Consider the following 13,926-nt stretch of genomic DNA (forward strand, 5'->3'; position numbering starts at 1 on the left):
TCATTTTACAAATGTGCCATGTATTTTAATACTGTCAATGGGTAGAAGAAATGATGAATGCATAGCCTAGAAAAACACACATATTACTTAGATGATAGGAGCATTTTTAAAAAATAAAAGAACACTATTAAGTCATCTCAGATCACTTATACATATGTTAACTTCACTTTTGTCCATTTATAAGTAATACCCCACAAACCAGAAATAAGCAATCAATTAGGAACATTAATGGCTGCTTGTAGGAGCTCTGGTGGTGTAGTGCCTAAGGCATTTATTTGACTGCTAACCAAGACTGGAGGTTCAAACTCACCAGCCACTCCTCAGAAGGACGACTGGGCAATCAACGTCCATAGAGACTCCGCCTTAGAAACCCAAGGAGGGGTCACTATGAGTCAGGATCAACTTGACAGCAGTTGAGTTTGTTTTTTTTTGGTTTTAATGGCTTCTTGTGGCCTTGCAATCAGGTGGAAAAGAAAAGATCTTAGTATGGCCAAAATTTACATGTAATTATTAGTAGGTAAATTCCTGTCACGAGCAAAAAGGATCTTGAATATTTAATCTTAGTGGCCATTTTCAAATTCTCAATTGAGAATTTATATATACATATATATATATTTTAAAATCCCACTCTCTTGAAGTTGGCTTCTCTCAGTCACTACCTTATTCTCCAGTATGTGTCCAAGAGTAGTAAAAGATTTATCATGGTTCACCAACATATGTCATGGTGAACAAAAATTTTAGGCTTTGTGAGGCATCAACTAAAAATCATTCTTCAGGCTAGAAAGAGACAAGCCTGGCTGGTGTGGACAGTCGTTGGGTGGCTGCACTGCATGTCCCAGTGGCAGGTCACACTACCTGCAAGAGCTCTGTAAGGATGAAGAGCAGTGCCCTCACGTGATTCAATTTTAAGCTGGATTTTATTGTACCTTCAATAACGATGTATTTCGAAGTCCACTGTTTTTTAAAAGTTGTAAGCAGACTTTTTCTCCTGATGCTAATAACATGTTCTTTAAAATCAAATTCCTCTGTGTAGAAACGAAGAAGTCCCAACCATAGCTGCCCAACAGATTCTGTATTTTTTCCATATTCTGGCCAATAACTGGGCTAGAAATAAAAGGAAACAAAGGTTATCATGCTCTATACTGAAGTGCAAAATCATTATTCATTTTATCTGAGGGAACAAAATGGAATTTATTTCTAATCAAGAAGAGTTTAAATACATAAAATATTATATAACTTTCCACTTATATTTTAAAATGCAATGTACATGAATTTATTAATCTCTATTCTAAGACTCAGAGGTAGGGAGAGGTCAGAGTTTTAAATGTCAAGCCTCAGAGCACAGTTTGTTAGCGGAAAAAATGAAAATAAATTCCAGAGTCTTGGTGACTCCCGGGTTTCTGTAACTCAAAGGTCTTTCCAAACTGTCAGGACAAAATCTAAGTGCAACTATTCATTCATTCTGAACAAAGCTACCTAAACAGGTGGAATTGTTAGGCATTAAAGAAATCCTGGATATAATCCCTAGCAACTCCCCTGGCTCAGTAATAATGTTTTCAACTTCAAATGAAACATCTGTATATGCAAGTCGTTTACCATCATAATTTAAACGTAACAAGTAGTAACAGAATTCATTGACATTACAACATATTACAGCAACTTTTAGTCAAAGATGTAAGAAAATCTTTACTTCTAAAATACGTACCAGTTCATCTATTTGATCAAAAAAATAAGTATTCCAGCCATCAACAAATATTTCAGGTTTCTTTTCATCTTTATATATCTGAAATTAATTTATAAATTAATTAAATTAGTTACGGCATATAACCTTAATGCACTGTAACAAAATAAACTGTAGGAAAATGGTCAAAAATTTAACTACAGAACTACATAATTTCAGAACAGAGATCACCAAGATTTACAGATGAGAAATACAATGACTTTTACTAATACCTCTTGAAGGACAGGAATGACTGGTGGATTCCTCTGCTGGAGAAAATATAGCACCATAAGAGTGTATGCATACGATGATAAGCTGCCTCTAGATGCATCCCCAATGTCACACATCTAGAGGGAAAGAAACCAGGAACAGAGGAAAGATCACCAATGTTTTCTGCTAAGTTTGTAGCTATTCTCACTAAAAATATAGTCATGCAAAACAGATTTGACATAGGAGACTAAAATAAAAATCACATTTTCATATGCTAAAATAAGCCTACCAAACCAAAAAATTAATCAAACAAACCAATCTCAGAATAACAACAAAGTAGCAAAAATATCAGCCACATCAAGTCCAGATCATCGTGTAAAATTTAATAACTGTAAGATTATAGCTAGCTGAATCAGGATTGCCAAATAAAAGAAGAATCTGATACGGCTATGGTTCTTTTAAAGGAGACTTGGTGGTGCAGTGATTAAGCAGTGGGCTGTTAACCAAAAGGTTGCTGGTTTGAACCTACCAGCCATTCTTTGGACAAAGATGAGTCAATCTGTTTCTGTAAAGAGTCCAGCCTTGGAAACCCTGTGGGACAGTTCTACTTGGTCATATGGAGTCGCTATGGGTTGAAAGAGAGCTCTGGTAGCATAGTGGCTAAGGCACTTGACTGCTAACCAGAAGGCTGGAGGTTCAAACCCACCAGCCACTCCTCGGAAGGAAGGTTGGGCAATCCTACTTCCGTAGCGATACTGCCTTGGAAACCCAAGGAGGGGTCGCTATGAGTCGGGGCCGACTCGACGGCAAATAACAACAACAACAACAACATGGGTTGAAATTAACTTGATAGCAGTGGGTTTGGTTTTTGGAACGGTTCTTCAAAATTACAGACTTTTGTTTTCAAGAGTTTGAAGATGTAATAAAATTTCCTGATACATCACAACTGGAAGGATACTCACCTTTGTAAATACTTTCATGGTATAGCACAAGTATTTCACTCTGGGGTCAATGGCTGAATAAGCAGATAAGAGCCTTGTGTTGTGAAGAGCCTGTTGAAAGAAAAAATTATTATCACAAGGCCACCAAAAAAAAGAAAAAAATTTAAACTGGCATATTCTGACAATTTAAGGTTTACACTATGAATCATTTTATAGGAAGAAGACATTAAGACTGAAGTTAAATTTATTTCTTCCTAAAGACAAGTCTCATAATTTACCAGATAATAACCAAGAATTATATGTAACATCTGATTTCATGACTTACATTCTATTAATGTGTTCTTAGTTTGAACACTTCCTAGAAAATAAAGGTTATCAGAATGGATACTAGTACTAATTTAATTCTTTTATACATCCAGATTCAGAAAACTGCCGAATACAGCAAGTACTCACTAAGTAAATGCTGAAAGAATGCGTAAGGTGAAACGAATAGCTCATTCAACTTGAGATTTTCTAAGTTAAGAGGTTTTTGTTCCCCTTAACTTCCTCACAGTAAAAGCCTGGAGAAATCTTACCAATGTGTTATACAAACTGATATCCACTTCTAGACCACTTCTTGAATGGATGAACTTTACAATGGGCACCTTTGCTGTTGTAATAGGTAAGATGTTTCTCAGACCTAGGTCAGAAATAAGATCATATCATTAAATACAACAGCCAGGGAATATAACTGGCTTATATATTATTATATATTAGTATTTTAATATAAAACAAGATGGATGGATACAGTGGCTACTATGATGGGCTCAGGTATAGCCAAGATTGTGAGGCTAGCACAGGACCATGCAGTGTTTCTTTGTGCATAAGGTTGCTGAGTTGGAGATGACTCAACAGCACCTAATGGCAACAACAATATAAAACCTTATAAATGTAACTTTGGCTTGTGTCACTGCATTCACTAAGGACTAGTCAAAGAATTCCGTTATCAATAAAGACCTGAGAAGACTTTTGGTAAAGCTTACATTTTGTTAAGCACATCAATATCTGAATTACAGGAATGAAGAAGGCCATTACTGCCTTTCAGAAATTTACTGAGCTGTGTGTGCCATGTGTATATTATGTGTGTAGGGGTATCAGTTTGATAAATACCAAAACAGAGGAAAGCACTACAGAGTCTGGACCATATGGGGCCTGCCTGTTTTCCCCATCTGAGGATATGTATGTAATCTGGAGAAAAGCCAACAGTGCAATCATCTGAATTGTCAAAACAAGTTACCATGGAGCTATAAGTTGCTAAGATTGCAAAAAGAAATCAACTTCAACACAAGGGGAGAAAATTGTTTGAGCTAGTGCCCCTCCAACCTGAATGCCCTGACCTAGGCTTTAAAAAAGAAAGAGAACAATAGGCAAAAAGTGGAGGTTGAGGGGACTTAGCAGGCAAGGAAAACAGCCTATGAAAAGGGTACAGGTCCAAAATAAAATGGCACATTCAAGAAACTTCCAAGAAATTCTACAGGCTGTGGAACAGACTTGAGGAAAAGGAATAACAAGTAATATGAGACAGGGTAAAACTTGGGAAGAACCTGAATGAAGACTGTATATATCCTGCAAGGAAGTATCCTTAAAGATAAGGAGAAGCCAAGGAGCTAGCATGAATTGGGGAGAAACACTGATCACATCTATTTAGACAATGCTTCTGGTAACAGACAGATTGCAGGTACAGGCAAGATGACCACTTATGAAAAATGACTGGGCTTAAGCTATCATGGTGGCAGTAGAAATGCAGAAGAAGAAACAAGACACATGACAGTATCTATAAGGATGGGGCTGGGAAGTGTTGGTGGGGTGATAAGGAAGAGGAGGAATTACCATTTACTGAGTTGAGTATCTAATGTGCAACAGGTGTATGAAGATAATCTTTTATCACTTCTACTTAATAGAAGAGGAAATAGATTAAGAAATTAAGTAACTTTCTCAGGAATATGTAGCTAGAATTCTAATCTAAGTATGACTGACTCCAAAATCATACTGTACCTGGTTGAGAACAATCTAATTATCACTTCACCCATTCTAGTGACTCAATAGTCAAAAAAAGAAAGAGGATTCAGAAGAAAGGGCAGGCAAAGGTGGTGGTTGCAGGGGAAGTGAAGTGGTAAAGGGAAAGATGAATTCACTCTGAGAAGACTGAGTGTGAGTTTTTGCTGAGAGTTACATGGTAATATCTACGAAGCAGACACACAGTGCTCCAGACTCAGGGGAAGTATCTATGTAGAAGATAGAAAAACTTTCAGAAAAAAAGGTCTGTGGGGAAGACAGGCGTTCTGGTGGCGTAGTGCCTAAGGCATTTGACTGCTAACCAGAAGGCTGGCGGTTCAAACCCACCAACCACTCCTCAGAAGGAAGGCTGGGCAATCTACTTCCGTAGTGATATCGCCTTGGAAACCCAAAGAGGGGGTCGCTATGAGTTGGATCCAACTCGACAGCAGTGCGTTTTTTTGGCGGGGAGGAAGATAGAGGAAGTCTAGCTTACCTTGGTGGGAGGGAAAGGAAGCATATATTTCCTGAAAACTTAGTATATGACTAGGCCCTGTACTTAATCACCTTGTTCTTTTCTCAATTTCTCACGAAGGAAAAGAGATCAAGTGAAGTTAAGTGACTTGTTCAGGGTCACACATAGCTTACTGAGCAGAAAAACTGCAGAAACAATCCATAACTCCAGTCCAGGGTGCTTTCCATTACAGTTTATATTTCTGTTAGCAACACTTACACTTTGATTTATACAATGTTGATCATGCAAAGCTACTTCCAAAATTTCTTGCCTGTCTCACTTTGTCTTAAAATAAAACTGTACTATGTAACAAGTAATGCATACAAATTGCCAACTGCTCAGTGCTTCACACTTAACAAAAGATTTTTTAAGACACTGATGTTGCAAATATGCTATAATTTAGCATTATACTGCTTCCCTGGCTTTAATAAATTCTATGTAAAACACTAATGAGAAAGCTTGTAGAAGTACCTGAATGTTTTCTGAGGAATCTTGCTAATTCTTCAATAGTTCTTACACAGTCCAACCCCTGCAACAAAGATGGCACAAAATATTGAATCAAAAAAAAGACAGGTAGTTCTTCTTTTTCAAAAAGTTATTTTTTGTGGTTTAGGTCAAAGTTTACAAAGCAATTTAGTTCCTCATTCAGCAATTTGTACGCAGATTATTCTGTGATTTGGGTTCCCCACAATGTGTCAGCATTCTGTCCATTTCCATTTTGGGTCCCCATTTCCATTTGCCCAGTTGTCCTGCCCCTTCCTGCCGTTTTAACTCTGCTTTTGGGCAAATGCTATTCTTTTGGTGTCATATAGTTGATAGTTCTGAGGAGCATGTTCCTCTCAAGCGTACTGGTCACTTTCTAGGCCTGGGAAGACACGTTCCTAACCTGGTCATAAATAGTTTTCATTATCTTCAGAAATAATAAGTCTAATTCCAACTCCTTCTATATATACTTTTTCCTGTCAGGGAAATATCAGAGGTAGTAGTGAGTCAGTATTCATAGGAAAATCTTAAGGACATGAAAACTCTTTAATATCTACTTACTAATTGCTTTTGGAGGTACAACAAAAGCTATAATTGGGCAGGAACCCTCTGGGTGAAAAGCACCTGCTAACTCTTGACACCATGGGCAGGTACCTCCATTTTCTCCCACTCTAATTATATTCCTCATGAGTATCCTAGGTGCCAGAATAAATAAGAGGGGCTTCTGTGCCTCACGCTACTCATTTCACGTAGGCTGTCATTACAGTTTAATTAAGAGCTATGAAATGCCGGGGAAAGTGATTATGCTCACATTATTTCCCCATAGAACTAGCCAAAAATATAATGGACAAATGAAAGTCATATAAAAATATGATTACGATTTCAAAAAATTATACTTAAATATATTTTGATGTTTATACTTAAATACATTTTGATGGTTACACACATCCTAGAACATATTTACAATTTTCCTTTGGAAATGCCCTCAAAACTCATTTATAAGTCATGTAAAAAAATTAATCTTGAGGAAGTGTAACAGGTCATGTTGGACTTAGACTTAGTTATCCATTTTATTCACGGAACTCGGGCTAGTTAACTTTTGATTATTTTCCCACATCAGATACATCTTCATAAGACAAAGATTTGAAACTGAGAAAAGGTGTAACAATACCTTGATCATATATCAAAATATCTTGAGCAGCACTCATTTGCATATATATCATCTGGACTGTTATTAAAAGCAAAAAAAGAATAGAAGCTTAATTCTTTTTCTCAGATTTTACATAGCACTTTGTTTCATAAATGCTTTCATATACATTAGGGGCCAGCACACTTTTTCTCTGAAGTGACAGAGAGTAATTATTTTCAGCTTTGTAGGCCATTTGGCTTTTGTTTCAACTACTCAGCTCTGCACTTAAGAGTGAAGACAGCCATAGACAATATGCAAATGAGTGGGTGTGGCTGTGCTCCAATAAAATTTTATTTACAAAAACAGGCAGTGGGGCTGAGGTCCTAGTTTTCTGAATCCTGGCACACTTGATCCACGGTGATTTGAGTAACAAACAATTCACTAAAGTAAGAGGCTCTGGTAGCATAGTGCCTAAAGCACTTGATTGCTAACCAGAAGGCTGGTGGTTCAAACCCACCAGCCACGCCTTAGAAGGAAGGTTGGGCAATCTACTTCCATAGTGATACTGCCTTGGAAACCCAAGGAGGGGTCACTATGAGTCGGGTCCGACTCGATGGCACATAACAACAACAAAGTTAAGAGGAACAGAAAGTATTATTTCCACTTTATAGTGATCTATCCAAGACCACATATCTAGGTCTCTGGACTATACACGTAGCATTGCACCACACTGCCTGCCTGGCAAAAAGCACCAGAGAAACCCTTGTGCGGGTATGTGCCTCAAAGTCAGCCAAGTAGCCAAGCCAATGGGACACTGGAGAGGCTGGTTTGACTTTGCAGAATTTCCATATGCTGCTTTCAAATCCATTTTGTACTAGAGGTTGAGGAAATAGTTATCTTTCTACTCCTCAGATCTGCCTCTAAGCTTTTTAATATATTTGGTCAGACAGATTGGTATGCCCTGTGAAATTTGAAAAACACCAAGCTGCACTGTCAGTCAAGGTTGGTCAAATCATGCTGCCACAGCAAATGGAAGTTTTATGTGGTCACTGTACCTCGGCAGTTTCAAGTCCATTAATTGTCATACAGATGTCAAGGTCACTCTGTTTGAACCCAAATCCATTTTTGGAGGAGCCAAACAAGCTCAATTTAGTTCCTGTTAGGGATATATGAAAAGTAATAACTAATTACCTGAGCACATTTAATTTTCTGATCAAATCAGCCCTCTCATGAATTAAAAATACCCAATTGTTAACTATTCTACTTTAACCTTATTAGAGTGTTGTCTTATTAATCAGTCATTTATTCTAATTTTATTTCTATCAAAAGTGACTTCAAATAAATACAAGCTGTATATGGCATGAAAGAGCCATATGCCACTTCATTCTTAAATACAAAGACATTTCAAGGAAAATGTAGATTACCTCAAACATATTTAATAATGTAAGCTTCCTACTTTCTAAATAAATTCACTTTACAGAGCTGTGAATTTTTACTAAACGTTAACAATAAATGAAATTCACTTAAAGCATCTGCTACTAAAAATTGTACCTTGCTACCACCTTCTTTGTTGGTAAATTAGGACCTCTCAGACAAAAGACCATACTAGGTACATCATAAAAACAACGGAAACCATGCCCTACCATCACCGTAAGATTACTTTATATTCTCAAAATTAACGTATGTGCTTTGTGACCTCAGGTACTCATTCTGAAGCCCTATCTTTCTTTCCCTAAAGTAAAATGATTTACCTGGAAACTCTTGTTTTATGAAGCTTTCTAGGTTTTGCCGGATATGTTCACGAGCCTGATCTTCTAAAATTGTTGGAGAAAAATCCTCTGTTTAAAACAAACAGACACATTTGGGGAGGGGAATAAAAAGGCCTTGGAAAAGCTGAAATAAAATGGCATCTTCTATAAATTTTTTTTCCTACAAATTAAAACAAGCTTTAAAACAAAAAATACCCTAAATTTGATGTGTCATCTTAGTAGACAATATTGTTGTTGTTATGTGCCGTGGAGTTGGCCCCGACTCATAGCGACCCCTCCTTGGGTTTCCAAGGCAGTATCACTACGGAAGTAGGATTGCCCAACCTTCCTTCCAAGGAGTGGCTGGTGGGTTTGAACCGCCAGCCTTCTGGTTAGTAGTCAAGTGCTTTAGCCACTATGCTACCAGAGCTCCTAGTAGACAATATTAGCACTGCAAAATAAAGCAGATGCCTTTTTCTTAAAGAAAACTACTCCTGAAATGGACCTAATGTGGACAAGGTTCTGCACCTGTTTTTCACAGATAGCCTGAGGGTTATATAGAGGCGGTCTTCAGAGAACCACTCAGGGTATAAATAGGAAAGTTTGTATGCATGTACATAAAGTAAAACCTACAAAAGCTGGAATATATGTAAGGCAGAAACCTATCAGAGAAGGAAAACTCAAATATTTTCCAATAAAATGAGTGACAGAAAAGTAGTGAGAAAACTTGTGAGACCGGGAGAAACAAGGCATTCCCGTCAAGTTCCAGCTCTCACAGGTTTTACTGTATATATTTTTGTCTGGGGAGAACTCAGTTGTTTTTCATATCTCATAACATCCTTTTTTTTTTTTTTTTAAATCATTGGTTTGAAACAAGTCTTTTGGTAAAAGTGGACATGTCAAAATGCAGCAATCTGATGAATCCAGCTCTACTACTAAGCAATTGCATACCTTTTTTTGAACATTTTATTGTGGTTTGAGTAAAAACTTTACAGAGCATATGTTTCTCATTCAACAATATATATATATATAAATTTTGTTTTGTGACATTAGTTATAATCCCTTTAATACAATGGTACTCTTTCCACTTCCTCTCTGGATTCCCCACTACATACCTCTTCTAAATGTCTTTTTTTCCCATCTGTAGGACTTTAAATACTCTGTATGCCAATGCTTCCTCAAACTGGTCTTCCTTAAAAGGCTGTTATGTAGGCTATTTTATTTATTTATTTATTTTATATTCTATGTGCAAAATTTGGAAACATTGGATTAAAGAGTCAAAGAGGAATTTAAAATTACAATAGTTCTAATATTAAAGCAGCCTTTATATGCTAATTGTCCAATAAATCTCTAAGGAAAAGGCAGTGTACAGTTATTCCCTACTTGGCCTATAAAGTGTTTCTTGTTATCAATATTATTAAATGCATCTAGGAAGAACTGCAAGAACACCAGATGGAAATTACCAATTCTCTAACCTTAAGAGCAGAAGAATCCTCCCTCCCTCCCTTCTTCAACAATTATTTAATGAAGATACTGAATGGGACAGGCATTAAACAGACCACTGTGGATACAATGGAGAATGGAAGAGACTTAGTCCTTAAGACCTTAGAGAGGCTACAGGCTAGTGATTCAAATGACTCATGAGTAAATGTCAACTCAGTATGTTAAGACAAAGCAAAAGAAATGTTAACAACTTACTGTAACACTGGATGCAAACTTGATCTAAGATACTTGAAAATTTGGGTGTTAATGGTGGCAAAGGGTCCAGCTGGATTCGTTTGAAGTCTTCAGGACAGTCCTTCTTTAAATGACCCTCTCGTTTGCATAAACTGCACACCACTGTAGGAGACTGCAGTAACAGGGAAGACCAAAACAAGACTTCAGATAAAACTTTGCCAACTCTTGAATGCTTTTCTTTAAATTTTTACTGTGATTTGGGTGAAAGTTTATAGATCAAATTCATTTTCCATATAGCAGTTTATACCCATTTTCTCATGACACTAACTGCAATTTTCCACAATTTAACAGCTCTCTTCTTCCCCAGTTACTTCTTCCCTGTGTCCTTCCCTCCCATGTATTCCTGCCTCCCGAGTTTTCTCCCTCTACATATACTGCCCTTCTGTCCTCCCATGATTGATCTCTCCAAGGAGTGTATCTACCTGATGTAAATGTTCGGCCCATATGGCAGTCTTTTATTTGCCTGGAAGCCACAGGAGCGAGTTCAATTCCAGACCTGAAGGGCAGCTAGGGGCTATAGTCTCAGGGGTTTCACCAGGCTCTATCAGACCAGCAAACATGCTTTTTTTTTTTCTTTTTTTTTTAATGATTTTGAGTTGTTCAACATTGTTCTCCCACTCTATCCAGGATCTCCTACACAGATCCCCCTCTGAGTGGTTGACAGTGGTAGCCAGGCACCATATAGTTCTTCTGGTTTCATGGTCATATTATAGGCTGAGGATCACATGGTCTACCAGTCCCTTGTACTAATTGTTTCCATTTATCTTTGGTTTCTTCATTCTTCTTTGCTCTGGACAAGGAGAAAGCCATCATTGCATCTAGATGGCCGTCGTAAGCTTTTAAGATACCAGTCACTACTCATCAAAGTAGGATATAGAATAATGTTTTTGTATAGTATGTTATGCCAATTGAGCTTGATGTCCCCTGGGACCATGGTCCCAAGTCCACAGGTCCAATTATTCACTCCCTCCGGGTAGCAGGCTGTGGCCAAGAAGTGACTACAACCTTGTCCCTCGTCAGCTCTATTATGTACCTAGACATTGAATCTTTTTCTTGAAGTACAAAGTCTATACTCCACTTCCCAAAATATGGAAAATAATAATGTGCAACTACTGTAAACCATTTGAGAATGAGGGACCCAGTATGGTACACTCAGGAGAAAAAGGCAATTATTTTCACTGTTAACAGCCTTTTCTTTCTTTTATGCAAACTTCCTTGAGTTTGAAGTAGGGAAATAGACCAAGGGATTGTATTAGAATAAAACATCAACTCATTAAGCACTATCAAAAAAGGAGACAGCTTTGTTCTAGTACATGAAAACTGAAATTCCATGCATTAAAGTCTCCTAGCTCCATGTTTAGTAGTGGCACTGATTACCTTGCCTTTGGTGAAGATAAGTTTATTAAATTCATAGAAGAGATCACACTGGTCCTCAGCTGAATTTTCCTCACATATGTTTTCTTCCTTAAGATTTATTTTATTCAGTTCCACTAGAAGAGCTCCATCAGCATGTGTGTCACATTCTTTCAAATCTTCGTACTTAGCAGACTCGCCCAGTTCCTCATCCTCTTCAGACAGGGCATCTTCCTCTCCTGATCCAGTATAGGTGTTGTCTAACTCATCTTCATTAGCAATACCATCTTCATCTTCCTGTTGGTTGACAGTGAGCCTGGGCTCTTCTTCCTCCTCTTCTTCTTCCTCCTCTTCATCAGAGTTAATGATTTCTGATGTGTGGCTCTGTACTGAAGGGGCAAAATGGTTTAGAGAGTCCTCTAGTTCATCAGTACCTTCTATACTCACTTCATCAATATCAGCCCTGACAACTATAGTAACAAATCCATCACGCCCTTGGACTGTAAGATTTTGGAAACCTTCTAAATCCAAAGGTCTGTCAGTCTCATTGCATGCACTGCCACAGATGGCAAGTTCTCCATGTTTGCTACTGTTTAGATCTTGATCATGAGCAGCCAAATGCTGGCCCTCCTTTTCAATTTTTAATTTATCTTCACCTCCTGTTTCCTGATGGTGCATGCCAACATCCTCATAATCGTCACAATTGGCTTCTGCTTTGATACAGTCTGAGTTTTCCAGGCTGACACTGATGCGCATGTTTCCCATTTCCTCTTCTGGTGGGTCCCCAAAGTGATCAGCAATCTGTTTAACTGGCTGTACCTTGTGAGTATTTGCAGTTCGACTGATAGCACCAGGACTCGGAGTCAAAATTGAATTTTCAAATTTGTCATCTTTTGTTTGTACATCTGGATCATGATTAATTACTTCTTTATGTTCTGATATATCTGTAACTGCACCCACAGGCTTCAGAAGGCCAGATTTTGCAATTTTGTGTGGAAGAGCAAAATATTTATACGTTGTTCTTAAACAGTGAAGAATGTATTCAAACACAGGTTGGTTATTTAGAGTCCTTGCCACATTCCTTTTAACAGAGTAGGGATCTGTAACAAAATAAAATTCATCACATCATACATTTGTATTTTATGTTTTAAATCAACTGGCTATAAATAAGTCACACAACAAAAAAATAACAGTACTATTTATCATGTATTTTATAAGCTTTTAAAAACTAGAGGTGAGGAGTAAGAAGAAAGTTGAAGAATAAAAAAAGAAATAGACATGTTTTCTTAAGTATCTTCTCTACGAAGAGAACCCATTCTGCTCAGAACCAGTACCCCTTCCCTATTTTGCTCTGTGACTGTGGAGACAGAATAGATGGCACCAGTCTGGCTCTTGTGCCCTCGGGAAGGGAGGTCTTCCCGACAGGCGCTGCTGAGGGCTCTGCCTCCCCATTCAGCCAGGCCCTGTGCTTTGTAGAGCTTACCTCCACTCTTCTGCCCTGGGGAGCCCCATCACTGAATTGGCTCGACTGAATTTCAGGGGCGAGAGGGAGGCACCAGGAGGAGACACCACTTCTCTCAATCTTTTCTCCTCCCCTAGAACTCCAGCAGGTTAGGCAATTGGCCAGAAGAGCTGAGCCAGAGAAACTGCAGGGGAGGGTTTAAAAATGTGAGATCCCCATGACTGCACACAGAATTTATGCAAAATGCAAAAAAACCCTCTTATGCAACAAAAAGCTTGAAAAAAAATCAAGCAAACGTAAGAGAATTCCATTGAGGAGGTTCTTAAAATTACTTAAAGGAGGAGAATTAAGATTTCTAGAGGGGTTTCAACCTCCTGACTTTGAGAAGCCAAGCTTGTCCTGTTAACGAAGTCTACAGAGCTTATCAGTATGTCTTTGTATAGTGGTTTCCTTTAAATGAGCCTTGTGGGAGGAAGTATTTTTATGAGTAAGTTCTAAATGTTACTGTAGACCTTTCAAAAACAACTATTTTTTCCCTCTATGGAGACGAATCCAGCTAAGTGTAAAGTTTATATATCCAGGTGACTTAGATTAT

The 13,926-nt window shown here is 37.9% G+C and overlaps 1 protein-coding gene across 1 annotated transcript in view; it reads right to left on the reverse strand.

Moving 5' to 3' along the window:
• Window positions 1–13,926, reverse strand: part of TUT7 (terminal uridylyl transferase 7) — a 60,163-nt gene that overhangs the window by 24,238 nt on the left and 21,999 nt on the right. Inside the window, exons 12-21 of the mRNA XM_042780675.1 lie at window positions 11,894–12,969; window positions 10,478–10,628; window positions 8,783–8,869; window positions 8,087–8,187; window positions 5,891–5,948; window positions 3,447–3,550; window positions 2,893–2,982; window positions 1,954–2,067; window positions 1,706–1,783; window positions 927–1,104 (exon numbers count right to left, since the gene is read on the reverse strand). Of these exons, the coding sequence (XP_042636609.1) occupies window positions 927–1,104; window positions 1,706–1,783; window positions 1,954–2,067; window positions 2,893–2,982; window positions 3,447–3,550; window positions 5,891–5,948; window positions 8,087–8,187; window positions 8,783–8,869; window positions 10,478–10,628; window positions 11,894–12,969 (2,037 nt within the window). The remainder of the gene's footprint in view (window positions 1–926; window positions 1,105–1,705; window positions 1,784–1,953; window positions 2,068–2,892; window positions 2,983–3,446; window positions 3,551–5,890; window positions 5,949–8,086; window positions 8,188–8,782; window positions 8,870–10,477; window positions 10,629–11,893; window positions 12,970–13,926) is intronic.

The sequence above is a fragment of the Orycteropus afer genome, unplaced genomic scaffold, assembly GCF_000298275.1.
Source record: "Orycteropus afer afer isolate SDZICR_OR568_19922 unplaced genomic scaffold, OryAfe1.0 scaffold00005, whole genome shotgun sequence".
Classification (NCBI taxonomy): domain Eukaryota; kingdom Metazoa; phylum Chordata; class Mammalia; order Tubulidentata; family Orycteropodidae; genus Orycteropus; species Orycteropus afer.